Source organism: Zea mays, chromosome 5 (assembly GCF_902167145.1).
Source record: "Zea mays cultivar B73 chromosome 5, Zm-B73-REFERENCE-NAM-5.0, whole genome shotgun sequence".
Lineage (NCBI taxonomy): Eukaryota > Viridiplantae > Streptophyta > Magnoliopsida > Poales > Poaceae > Zea > Zea mays.
Window position 1 is genome coordinate 124,461,864 of NC_050100.1, and position 13,552 is coordinate 124,475,415.

At 43.1% G+C, this 13,552-nt stretch overlaps 1 protein-coding gene across 1 annotated transcript; it reads right to left on the bottom strand.

The window, feature by feature from the left end:
- Nucleotides 1–8,365: 8,365 nt before the first annotated feature.
- LOC100284400 (chaperone protein dnaJ 6) lies at nt 8,366–12,111 on the bottom strand. Its single transcript, NM_001157295.1, has 8 exons — nt 11,959–12,111; nt 10,377–10,475; nt 10,194–10,295; nt 10,054–10,113; nt 9,745–9,851; nt 9,418–9,500; nt 9,178–9,268; nt 8,366–9,047 (listed from the first exon to the last, which is right to left on the bottom strand). The coding sequence occupies exons 1-8, from the start codon at nt 12,067–12,069 to the stop codon at nt 8,846–8,848; spliced, it is 855 nt and encodes a 284-aa protein (NP_001150767.1). The 5' UTR covers nt 12,070–12,111; the 3' UTR covers nt 8,366–8,845.
- Nucleotides 12,112–13,552: the final 1,441 nt, after the last annotated feature.

Below are 13,552 nucleotides of genomic sequence, written 5' to 3' on the forward strand. Positions count from 1 at the left end.
TAAAGAGAGTGATTTGTAGTGTTCATTTGAGCTCTTGCGCTTGGATCGCTTCTTTTCTTTCGCATTATTTCTTGTGATCAAACACTCACTTGTAATTGAGGCAAGAGACACCAATTGTGTGGTAGTCCTTGCGGGAAGTTTGATTCCCAAGTAATTTGAGAAGAGAAGCTCACTCGGTCCGAGGGACCGTTTGAGAGAGGGAAGGGTTGAAAGAGACCCGGCCTTTGTGGCCTCCTCAACGGGGAGTAGGTTTGCGAGAACCGAACCTCGGTAAAACAAATCCGTGTGTCTCACTTTTTATTTGCTTGAGATTTGTTTTACACCCTCTCGCGGACTCGGTTTTATTTCTAACGCTAACCCGGCTTGTAGTTGTGTTTATATTTGTAAATTTCAGTTTCGCCCTATTCACCCCCCCTCTAGGCGACTATCAGCTGGCACTGCACACTGGCGACTTCACTAGCGACGAGGAACACCACCGACTGCTAGGAGCCTAGGACAATGGTGACGACCATGGATTCTCAAGCGCCAACGAACTCAGATGGTCACCAAGGAAGGTGATCAGACTCCATTTCCCCATTTCTTCTGTTGGGATTCTCAAGTGCCAACGATCTCGAATGGTCACCAAGGAAGGTGAGCAGACTCCATTTCCCCATTTCTTCTATTGGTTCCAACTGATTTCTTTTCTGGATGGATGAATGGATCATGGTTCTTGGATGAGTGCTTGTCGATGTGGTGATGTCTGAAATCTGGATAGTTTGTGCTAGCTGTTAGTACCTTGTTAGCTCTTAATTGGGGATGGAAACTGTTGGAGGCCTTCATCTTCCGAAGGTCCTCAAAAACACGACTAACATATTTTCCATGTATAATATATTCACAGGGACCTTCGGCCTTGGGATGAAGGTGTATACGATATGAAAAGTGCAGGTCTGGGAGAAGGATGAACCTGTTCCGAAGCCACATATGGAGAAGCTTTGGCTTAGCGGTGAAGAATGAAACCGACTTAAAGGGGAAAAGGTTGTCTAGTCCTTGATAGATTATCCCTTAGTCAATAGTAAATGTCAAGGGCATGGATGTAACTTTACACAGGCTGCGTCCTGTGCCTATAAATAGATGAACAGTAGCACCATACTGTTTACACTGACTTGTATTCACTCGCATGTCACACTTGGATTCTCGCCTTCTGTCAAGCCGAAGGTACAAATATAATTCAATATTGTTGATGTTTATTCATGATTATATAATGAGAGTATAAAATAGTCTAATGATATCATATGATTATTCATGTTTTATTTATGTGTCATATGATCCTTCTTTTCATTATGTATTCAGATGATGAAGGTATGACCTTCATCTGAAGACCATTATATCCTAAGGGAGATGATGCTTTGAAGGACGAAGGTCTTTAACCATTAACGTTTGTGTTGCCTTGTTCTTAATTCATAGCATTTGAGAACAAGTCTACAACATTGGCGCCCACCTCCGGTGAACTCATTCGACCACCTTCGGCAAGCTGTGACCTTCGTCATGCCGCCGAAGAAAGCTTCAACGCTGGGGGCTGCATTGCAGCCACTGGACGTCAATCGAGAAACACTGCGTGAAGCTAGAAGCCAAAAAAGGAAGGCTACAAGTTCACCGCCTCAGGAGGAGGAGTTGGACCAAGAAATAAGGGACCTCGAAACCATCCATCAATAGGTCCAGAGGAAGAAGGAGAAGATGCTTCGTCTTTCCGATCTACAGAAGAAGATCGATGAGGCTGCTGAGGAAATGTGTCATCTCACTCAAGATGACTAGGACCGAAGACCTCAACGCAGAGAGCTTCGTCAGGACAATTCCTACGATGATGATGAATGGTATGATGATTTCCATCATGGGAATTTTGCTTTTGATGATGCTTCTCCTCTGTCAGCAGAACTGCAGGCTACCCCATGGCCCCCACCATACAAGCCACCCCAGCTCCCCATGTATGATGGGCACTCAGATTTGAAGCAGTTTCTGATGAGTTACGAAGCAACCATATCTTCATATGGGGGCAACACTACAGTCATGGCGAAATCCTTCGTCATGGCAGTCAAGAATGTCGCACAAACCTAGTACTCCTCTCTCCGGCCAGGAACAATCACATCATGGCAGAAGCTGAAGGACATGCTAATCACCAGTTTCCAAGGGTTCCAGACGAAGCCGGTTACTGCTCAAGCTTTGTTCCAGTGCACGCAAGACCACGAAGAATACCTCCAGGCGTATGTCCGAAGGTTCTTGCGTTTGAAAGCACAAGCGCCCACAGTGCCCAATGAAATTGTCATTGAGGCCATGATCAAAGGGCTTCGGCTAGGACCTACGGCTCAATACTTTGCCAGGAAACCCCCTTAGACCCTGGAGAAGCTTCTTCAGAAGATGGATGAGTACATCCGGGCTGATAATGATTTCTGCCAGAGAAGGGAAGAAGCTTATATGTTTTCTGAGATGACTAGGGGCTTCGGAGGAAGAATCTACTCTAGGCATGTCAGATGAATCCACAACTCCAGCCAGAGTGATGACAGAGGAAGCCAGCTTCAAAGGCCACAGCATAGCCCACAATCCTCAGGGCAACAACAAAGCTCTTTCAGGCCACCAGCCCCAAGGGGCAGAGGCGACAGGGGCTTCGGAGGAAGGTATGGAGATCAGCCCAGAAAGCTCTATTGCTTATTTTGTGGTGAAGACAAGGGCCACACTACAAGAACATGCCAGGTCACCATTCAGAAGCAGAAGGAGATTGCCGAAGCAGAAGCACGGCAGAATCAGCCGAAAAGCAGGTCTTACATACTGCTTCGTGCTACTCTCCCTATATACAAGAATACGTGGGTAATCAACCTGCAGCTTCTGTTGCTTCGGCAAGTCATTCACAAGCTTCCTAGCCCCAGCTCTCATTACCACCACCATTGCCACCTACTCACACCCGAAGCCAGCAGCCAGAAGGGCACCAGCACACCCAACAACAACGCGACTTCAGGGAGGAGTCCAAAGCTCGTACAGTCAATAGCGTTGTACCAGAATCGAAACATATATACTGAGGAATATCCTACTTTTGATGTACCTTTATCTTTTATTGCATTTTATTTTTCTACGAGAAACAAGTAATGAAGAACTTAATTTCAATCTCTTGTAATAATTGTGCATGTATCAGAGTAAAATATACCTTCCTCACAGACTTCCAAAGCTCGAAAGACGTCTTTAAGGAAACGAAGTAAATTCCGAAGCTCAAAAGTCATTCCTAAGGGAATGCAGAGCCAAAAATTATGATCTGAAGCTTAAAAAGTCGTTCCTAAGGGAGCGCAGTGTAAGTTGTCTGCTCAAAAGTCGTTCCTAAGGGAATGCAGAGCCAAAAATATATGATTTGAAGCTGCAAAAGTCGTTCCTAAGGGAGCGCAGCGTAAGTTTTCTGCTCAAAAGTCGTTCCTAAGGGGATGCAGAGCCAAATACCACCGAAATAGATGGTGAAGAAGCTCAAAAGTCAAGTCGTTCCTAAGGGGATGCAGAACTTAAATACCACCGAAATAGAAGGTGAAGAAGCTCAAAAGTCGTTCCTAAGGGCATGCAGAGCTTAAAGACTCAAAAGACGTTCCTAAGGGGATGCAGAGTCTTGTGTATTCCAGTGTGGGCGCGCACGTGTGTGTCTTCGTCATCGTCATCATTTTGCATCATGTCATCATATCATTTCGCATAACATTACATCATACATCATATCGCATCAATGGCACGAAGATTGGATACGAAGCAAAACTTCGGCAAATACTTTGTCAAAATGAAAATGTGCTGAGGCACGAAGTAAACTTCAGGAAATACAGTTTTATCAGACTTGCCATGGAAGGGGCTTCTTTCTTTACGAATCATGAAAAGAAGGGAAGGTATTTTTCGCCGAAGGCTCAAAAACGGTATGTGCATAAATTTCATGCATCGTAAAGATATATTACAGTAATTTACATGTCCCACTAATTGTTCCATACATCAAACATTACAAAAGTATTATTACAATAAAGTCTCTTCTTCACTAAGAATTTTTTTGCGGCTTCGTTCAATAGTTTATCGACGACTTCGTCGATAATGGAGTTAGCAATGCCTATTATATCCAGGGCTTCCTTCATCTTCGGATCAGCCAGGGGGTTGTACGGCTCCGGCAGTGGCAACCGTTCAGCTGTAGTAAGATAAACTATTAGTTTGAAGTAACAAAGTAAGTACTGAAGCTACAATTCAAAAACAATACCTATGCGCCTTTCGCGCTCAGCAGCTTCTTCAGCTAGCCTAGCTTCTTTTCAGGCGTCATGAGTGTCTTTTTCATTCTTCTTTATAATTTCGTTGGCCAATTCTCGGCCACCGTGCACCCAGACATCAGGATTAAACTTTCCGCCCACCAAAGTCGCTTCGACTGAAGGGTCTTTTGTGTCGTCTATAGAGAAGGCGGCTTCGGCCTGAGCTATAGCCTTGACGTGATCACACCCAGCCTTCTCCAGAATAGCTGCGATTCCTTGAGCGCCGGAGAAAGCACAAATATCCCCGTGATCACTCAGGATTTCCTCGAAAGCTTCAGCATCCCACTTATCCATTCAATGACGCCCTCGGGGTCGCCTCGAATAAAATTTTCCTCAGAGGAATAAGCTCCCACTTTGGAAAAGCTAGTTTTTTGTTTCTTCATGCAATCCAAGGATTTTTCAAAACATCTTTCCTTGGATTCCTGAAGCTCCTCAATATTTTTCTCTAACTTGGTCTTCCACCATTCACTAATTTCCTGGCTAGCCTTTGCGATCGCACAATTTTCGTTGGCTTCGGCAAGTTGTTTCCGATGGTCTTCAACCTCAGCTTTATGAGCTTTGGCCTGGGCGTTGTATCTCGTCTCATCTTCCTTCACTTTGCTCACCAATGAAATTAGAATTTTGTCCTTCTCCAGGGCTTCGTTTCTCAGTTGAATCACCTCTGATCGAAGGTTGCCAAGAGCTATCGTGCAGCTTTCATCCTCCACATTCTTTTGAGCCCTCAGGGAATTGCTCAGAATTAAGCCCTGCAAAAAAGAAGGATAAAGGTTTAGCATGAGAATAAAAGCTTTATTCCCAAATTCTTAAACTTTAAGTTTTCAAATTCTGTACCTTCAGGTTGTTGTATGCAAGGCTATCCGCAAGATCATTCTTCGACATGGCGGAAAGGCCTATCTCGAGCTTCGGAAATCCCGACAGACAGATATCTCTTTGTTGTCTGGGAGACAGTACAAGAAATCATCTTCATCTGTACCATTAAACACCAAGGCTCCCTCCGGATATTTCAGTTTCCAGGCGTAATGTTTGGCTTCTAAGATTTCTTCTTTGAATAATCTTTTCCCTGAAGCATGTCGAATAATGTAATTAACATCTTCGGACGAAGCTTCGGGAGCAGGAGCTTTAGCTTTTTCTGTCACGACCTGCCCCTCTGTCATACTGGTATCCGGAGTTTGTTGCTCAGCCTTATCCTCAGGCACGGCAGGCTTCGTCTCAATGGGCACTGAAGGCCCAGCTTCGGCTTCGGCCTGGGTTGTGGCAGCCTCGGCAACTTTCTTCGAAGGAGCAGGGGTCAAGGCTTTTGTGGTCTCCATGACAGCGTCTAGCACGCTGGCCATCCTCCTTCTCTTGGGAGTTGTGGCAGGAGCCTTTATCACCTTCGGCAATTCTACCTTTGCCGGTGGGCTCAGAATTTTTGGCATCATCACTGTTTTTTCTAATTCTTGCTCTTTGGTCGTATCATCTTTGGCTTCAGCTGGCCTGATTGTAGGAACCTTCGGCACTACAATCAATCCTTCAGCGCTCCGAGTGGCGGGAGCAGCTTATTTTGCTTCGGCAGTGGAGTAGGTCCCTTCACCAAATTCGGGCACTACGACCGGTTCAATATATCGTGGCCGGTGGGTCAGAACCTTCATTTTTTTGCCCTTCGGCACAGCAGTGGTGGCCGAAGCGACAGTTATTCTCTTTTTTCCTTGCCTTCGCAATGGGTAGCAATAATCAGGGTATATGAAGCCAATTGCGTCAAACACCCTGTTCAATCTTTTCTTGCCCCGACCCCCGAAGGCCGAGGATAAAGCATCATCTTCGGCTCTGTTATATGTCCCAAGTAGCTCGTCGCTAATAGCCTCAATACTTTTCAGTCAATCGTCATTTGGCTCGTCAAACCGGTCCCTGAATCTGAAGGTATACTTTAATCGAACTAATCCACCTTCGACGGACCCGGTAGCAGTATCCTTCGGCATCTCCTAGCTATCTACAAGTGGCCACACTCTATAGGCTATGTGTCCTTGGATTAAGTCTCTTGTGCCGATGAAAGCACAAACATTGCTGAAAGCCTTTTGGCATGCTTCATCATTATGTTCGATCGTCACCTTCGGCCTTCGAAGGCTGAAGCGAGACCAGATGGGGCGCTGGATAATTTCCTTAATATCCTCCCTTTGAATCAGATTATTCTTAACATAAAACCATTCCTCTATCCAGGCCCCGGGCCACCTCTTCCAAAATGTTGGAACTGGGTAGCTTACATTGGGACGAGCAATGAATCCATAACAACCAAAGTTGTTGTGGTACTGTTCTTTGCCAGTAGCCTTCGTCTCATACAATAGCTCGTGCATATTGCAGAAGCACTTTGCGCTCGGCTCCAGCCCTTGGCTTCTTACAACCCAAACAAATATCCCCATCCTAATTACAGCTTCGGGAGTAATCTGATGAAGAAAGACCTGTAATATCTTCAGCACTTCAACCACAAATTTGCTCAACGGGAATCGAAGGACTGCCTTCAAAAAGCTTCGGTAAACAACAACTTCATTTTCCTCAGGAGCAGGGGCGGTGTTGTCTCCTCCAACCCTCACAATAGACATGTCGCGAAAGTATCTTACTCTCATGGTGTCAATATGACTTTGTTTAATGGTCCATTTTCCGAAGATGGTATGGCTTGGCCGTCAGGGCCGATCCTCAGAATCTTCATCTCCACTTTCCACATCATAATCATCACTATCATCAGAATCTTCAGACAAATCATCCATTATCTCCTTGGTAATTTTCTCTATATTCGTTTTTGCCATAGATTCATAAAATCCAGCAATAAAAGGATCCACAACTTTCTTCTCCTCATACAGCTTCTTTTCCTCAGTCATCTTCTTCTCCTCAGACATGGAGCAAGCACTTGTCTTTAAACCGAAGCTCGAAAATCAGGCGAGGACTGGTAAGCAAGAGTTAAAAATGTGAGAAAATAACGCAAACAGTAGAAATGGCATATCAAATGCTGTCGTTGTGGGTTCCTATTTATACGCCTAGGCGGGCCCCATTTGTCATCGACTTTCGCTATTCCAGCGAAGGCAAGGTGTTTTTTTCGGACCTTCGGATTAAGGCCTTCGTTCACGTCGCAGTCTAAATTCGTTATTACAAGAACAAATTAATACTGCGAGGGTCTACTGTTGGGGGCTTTCAACTTCCGAAGATCCTCAAAAACACGACTAACATGTTTTCCAAGTATAATATATTCATAGGGACCTTCGGCCTTGGGATGAAGGTGTATACGATATGAAAAGCGCAGGTCTGGGAGAAGGATGAACCGGTTCCGAAGCCACATATGGAGAAGCTTCGGCTTAGCGGTGAAGAATGAAACCGACTTAAAGGGGAAAAAGCTGTCTAGTCATCGATAGATTATCTCTTAGTCAATAGTAAATGTCAAGTGCATGGATGTAACTTTACACAGGCCGCGTCCTGTGGCTATAAATAGATGCACAGTAGCACCGTACTATTCACGCTGACATGTATTCACTCGCACGTCACACTTGGATTCTCGCATTCTGTCAAGCCGAAGATACAAATATAATTCAATATTATTGATGTTTATTCATGATTATATAATAAGAATATAAAATAGTCTAATGATATCATATGATTATTCATGTTTTATTTATATGTCATATGATCCTGCTTTTCATTATGTATTGAGATGATGAAAAAATGTCTTTTATGACCATCTAAAAATCATTATATTTTAAGGGAGATAATGCTTCGAAGGACGAATGTATTTAACCATTAACGTTTATGTTGCCTTGTTTTTAACTCATAATATTTGAGAACAAGTCTACAACAGAAATCCAAAACCCAGACGAGGTATGGAATGAGTTTTACAACCATGATAGATATTGAGATAGATCAAACATGATAGGATACTATAAAGGGTGGAAAATTTCCCATTGACATCTCTAATCATATGCCAGCTTCACTTTCTGCGATTTCAGCAGCAACGATGGCCATTGCCTTGAGCACCGTTTTTGCTCTAGTCAAAAAGCCAACAGCGGCGAGTCTCTGACTCTAGAGCGTTATTCAAATGGAAAGCTCTTACACTTGTAAATGATAAACATGGTGATGGTATTTGCATCGGTACTTGCAGGACTTGATGCTGTTGTAAACCTCGACATTAATGGCAATTACACCTCGTGAGGACTGGATTATAAGCCACAGCCCGCCTGTTGTCCGCCCTTCAACACTTGCATCCTCGAGGCCTGGAGGGCACTACAGCTTTCTTCAAAGAACATAATCGGATAGCTGCTGGCACGATTACATTATATATATAACCACACACACACTAAACTACAACTGCATAGCCATTACCCACGTATCCATGGTATTGAAGTTCAGAGAAAGCTTCCCTCTCGGCAAGGCGATAACCACACGACCTACTGTCCCAGAGGACACGAGATATGATACAGATCCTGACACGCTCAAGCTAGCTCTCACAACCATCACTTGCGTGCTGGTAAAATCAGATCACACCCAAAGCTTAAGACGATGTTCGGCATAGACGCATAGGGAAAGAAGGCTGGCAGCAGGCATCATTTGCGCCTCTTGGCCATTTTGCTCTCCAGCCTCTGTCGCGCCAGCTCAAACTCCTCTTCTGTGGGCTCAGAACTGCTTGCCTTGGAATCACACTTGGACATGATGTTCGAGAGGATGGAGTTGAACTGGTTTTTCCGCTCAGCCCTGCGCTGTGAGATGGCCAGGATCAGATCGTTCTCCTCACTTTTCTTCCTACTCCTGCCATGGGGTTCAAAACAACAATCAGTTGGAAACAAGCAAATGGCAGTAGAATGTATAACACCAAAAGGAAACAAATGACAGGTGAGCGTTCTGTGTGGAGGGAGGGGATGGGGAGGCAAAAACTTACTTCGCTCTCCTCTCTAATGGATTTGTTGGTGGCTCCATCTCCGAAATCTTTTTAGACCATTTCTCATACGCCTTAGTTGACTTCAGCTCACCTGGTATTGGAAGGAATGGCAAGTGCTTTCAGAAGTGGATATTTCAGTGAACAGGTTCCGTAGACAACTAAACATGCATAACCAGGGCACTTAGCTGGCACTACTGAATGAATGAAACTAACAGCAGTAACTGCAACCATGTGTTATACCTTCAGCAATCGCCCCATCGATTATATCCTTGAAGCGGTGGGAATCAAGCTTTGGTTCTGAGCAAATCATTGTGCAGAAAAGCCTGGATAGATGGGAAGAATGTCATTGTAGAAAATTAAAACAAGCCTGTTGGACCACTTCACAACTTTCAGTTTACATTTTTGATCAAACATAAAAGGAAATTAAAATTCAAAGTGTTAGATTAATTGTGTGTTTGCTCTTGTAATGGGCTTTGGTCCAACCCATGTATTTATGTCTCTAATATATATACAACAGCCCAGCCTGTTTAGGGTTAGGGTTTCCAGCCACTCTAACACAGAAATCACCTGTTCATGTTGCCCTTATATTTTGTGTAGAGTTCCTTCAAGTCCGTTTTCTCAGAATCTGACCCTCTGTATTTAGCTTCAAATTCTTCAATGTCAGCCTCAGTGACCTGGGACAAAAATTAAAAATAAAGTTAAGTACTTCTATATATGCCCCTAAGAAAATGTCATTCCAGCTATACATCTGAACGAGAGCCAGAAGAAGGTAGTATTGTGCCACAGCAGGCTTTTCCCCACTGTGTTTTCCTAAAAACAGCCCATTGTAAACTAATAGACAGCATTAGCCTGCAATTGACATAGAAGAAAACATACCTTCTTGTACATTGTTCTGAAGTACTCCTGAAGATCATTTGCAGCTTCTCCCACCAGTGCCTAAGATGTAAAGGAAGATTCAGAAAAATATTGCTTGAATCTTAAAGGTAGAACTGGAGTGCTACAAATGAGGTGCCCACATCATCATCAGTAATGCCAGTCTCATCATATAAAGCTCTTTTCTCTGCATCTCCAAGAATGGATATAACCTTCTGCAGCTGCTGAAACTTCTCTTTGGCTTCCTGGTAGCACAGAACATTATATTTGAGATACATTGCACTAAACGAGTGGAAAAAAATAATGCTTTGTGCTTGAGATCCTACCTCATCCCCAGGATTCTTATCTGGATGGAGGCGCAGAGCCAATTTGTGATATGCCTTCTTTATTTCTTGTTGTGAAGCAGTCTTCTCAACTCCCAAGATCTTCAAATGATGAAAGAAACAAGACATTACATTAATTAATTGTGATCTTGAAAGAACATGAAAGCAATTAGTGATAACATGCTTAGAACAGTTGTCTCATCTGTGGTTATTTACATGACCTGTTTGTGAATACACCTTAAATAAGGAGCCAAAGAATTTCCAGCAAATAAGAGTTGCTCCAGACCTTTCCAAAGCAGATTTTTAACAGACTTTAATGTTTAGTTTCATCAAGTGAGATCAAAGTAGTAAGCACTGATTCACTACAGTTCAACAGTGCCAGCATAGGCCAAAAAAACTAGAATAGATGCCACATGATTTACTGAATCACAGAACTACAAAAAAAATCGCCTATTGCATAAACATAAAAAGGTAATCATCGCTGATTTACTGAATCAGCATAGGAGTATAGGCATCAACACAGTGATCTGCACACATTTAATTGTAGCAATTATTGAGTAAATAAACAAACAAATCACATTGATCTGTAGACATTTAATCATTCCAAAACTTTGTACTCCCTCCGTCCACATGATTTAGTCATTTTGGGTTTGTCCTAGTCAAAATATTTTAACTTTGACTAACAATATAAGATTAAATTATTGTAAACTAAAAGAATTACATATTATGGTAGTTCAAGCCGTTAAGAATCTAGTAATTTTACTTTTATATTGTAAAATCTTATGAAACATTCGATATAACCGGTCAAAGTTGACAATTATTGACTTAGGACAAACCTAAAATGCTAAATCATGTGGATGGAGGGAGTAGCATTTATTGAGTAAATAAACAAATAAAGCAGTATGTGTTCCTTAATCCTTGCACTAGAGAAGCATAGCAGATACATGTCCAGGACAATCATGCTACAACAGAGTCAACAAAGGCATGCCAAAATTGATAGGATAAAATTCAGTGATCAAACATATTAATTCTCTTCTGACACTCCCTCAACTTGCCTGGACATGAATGTGAACTGTAATCATTCAGTGACTGGCAAATCCAGAATGTTTGAGCATTCATTTCAATTTGGCAGTCACAATTGTAGGATTTGATTCATTTTCACGCGTCAAAGCAGCAACCCACAGAATCAGGAGACATATGTACCATATCAAAATGCACAACCAATAAAAGCAAGCACAAGAACACTTGCCTTTTTAAGCAAACGCTACTGTCCCAGTTCCCTATGCTCTTCTTACATGCACTCACCACCACAAGCATATCCAAAGACATCAACCAATTTCACCAGCAATCATAACCCAAACACTAACACCAGGCAAACTAATCTGAAGCCATCTAGCCGGACAAGCAAAAGTGGCAATGGCTCACCTATCTAACCGGACAAGCAAAAAAAGGGCAATCGCTCCTTTGAACCCTACACATCCCGCCTGCACACGATTCGAGCGCCGCACACAACCCCAGCCCTGCACACAACCTTCCGCCACGCACTTCGATCGTGATATCAGGTAGGGTTTCGGGGGTGCCTTACCTCGTAGAGGCTCCTGCCCGCAGCGGCGGCAGGAGCGGCGGCCATCTCATCCTCGCTGCCGTCGACGTCGGCGTCGCGCGAAACCCTAGCCTTGCGTCCCTTGCGGCCCATTCGAACGGAACCGGTGATGGACTGCTGGCGGCTGTGGTGGCGGTGACTGGGAGAGAGGTAAGGACATCTGTGGCAATTGTGATTTTATACACGCGAGACGGGAGAGCGGCGGGAACGAGCGGAAAATTTTGCCGCCCTTTTGAGTGTGCGCGCCGGGAAGTAATTTGGCGGCGTCTCGTCGAATCGCCATGAACAAGACGGGATCCAAATTACAAGTTTTTCTAATTTTTAAGTACTTTTATATACACCTAGAAATAAGGTCTGTCTGTACATAAAAAGGGCTATGTATTAAAAAGGACTAAATGGTTTATAATTGAATAGAAAAATATTATGTACTGAGTACTAGTATTTTTTATGTATCTATTCAAACTAAAAATAAATAAATCTTCGAGTGGTGATATATGTAGTTATTTTGGAAGTGAGGTACTTGTTTTGGATTCTAAAGTCACATGACAGCCTCGCTGCCTTTTGATTTAAGCTTCTGTTTTGGTTTGAATTTTGAGATCGTTCCTCCTCTCACATGACACATGCATCGGTTAGAGTTAAACCACGTTTGAATATACTAGATCATTAAGCGCGCGTTGCGTGCCCTATAGCGTTGCCTCGGTGCCGCCGAGCATCACGTCAGCTGAAATGAGCAGCACCGTTTTCTAATGTTAGAATCAAGGATTCACATCCTGCCAAAAAATCATGTGTAAATTGATCTCATCTGACATACAGTACTTCTGTCCTACAGTCTCGTTCCAAAAACTTGACTCAAGACTACTCATACTACAAGTAATATATGATCCGAAAGTCCAAAATTTGTACATCCCAGCTTATATAATATTCTAATTTGTTATAGCCATCTTGTTATAGAATATCATCACATCTCCATTGTATTCATCGGTGGTGCACAAAATTGCCCGTATTTTAGAACAACTGTATTGTTAAAAACAAGACTCATATACATAACCTAACAAGAGATAAGTAGGGGTCAAGGTAGAAGCATATTTGTGCTTCCTAGGCTATGAAAGTTCTGTTGGGGCCTTACTCTTCCGAAGGTGCTCAAAAACACGGTTAATCATTTGCTTTTAGCGTACTACTGAATATTACATGAGCTTCATCACCAGAAAAACTTTGGTACAACATAAGAGGAGCGGAGCAAAGCTTCATCACGGTGAAACGGGTAGACAATGTGGCTTTGACATAACGAAAAGAAGTACAACGAAGCACACTTCATCAAGCAGACTTCGTCGTGACGAAGCAATGAGGCAATGCAAAGAGAAGGTGTTGCTCAAGTTATTAAATTCAAATGGCGATGTTACCCTTGTGACATTTTGTAAACTCTGTATGTAATTGTTGAGGGCATAAATGTAATAGCGTACATACCTTTATGGTTGACTATAAATAGATGAACAGTATCCCCGTATTGTTCATGCTAGGTTGTAATTGCTCTCGTGTCGGCACCTTCAAACAAGCCGAAGCATTTGAGAACAAGTGA

Coding starts and splice junctions, on each gene's coding strand:
- LOC100284400 (NM_001157295.1), bottom strand. CDS start 12,069: ATGGGCCGCAAGGGACGCAAGGCTAGGGTTTCGCGCGACGCCGACGTC. Junction 9,852..10,053: donor TCAGAACAATGTACAAGAAG/GTATGTTTTCTT, acceptor TTTTTGTCCCAG/GTCACTGAGGCTGACATTGA. Junction 9,501..9,744: donor TATAAGGGCAACATGAACAG/GTGATTTCTGTG, acceptor CCATCTATCCAG/GCTTTTCTGCACAATGATTT.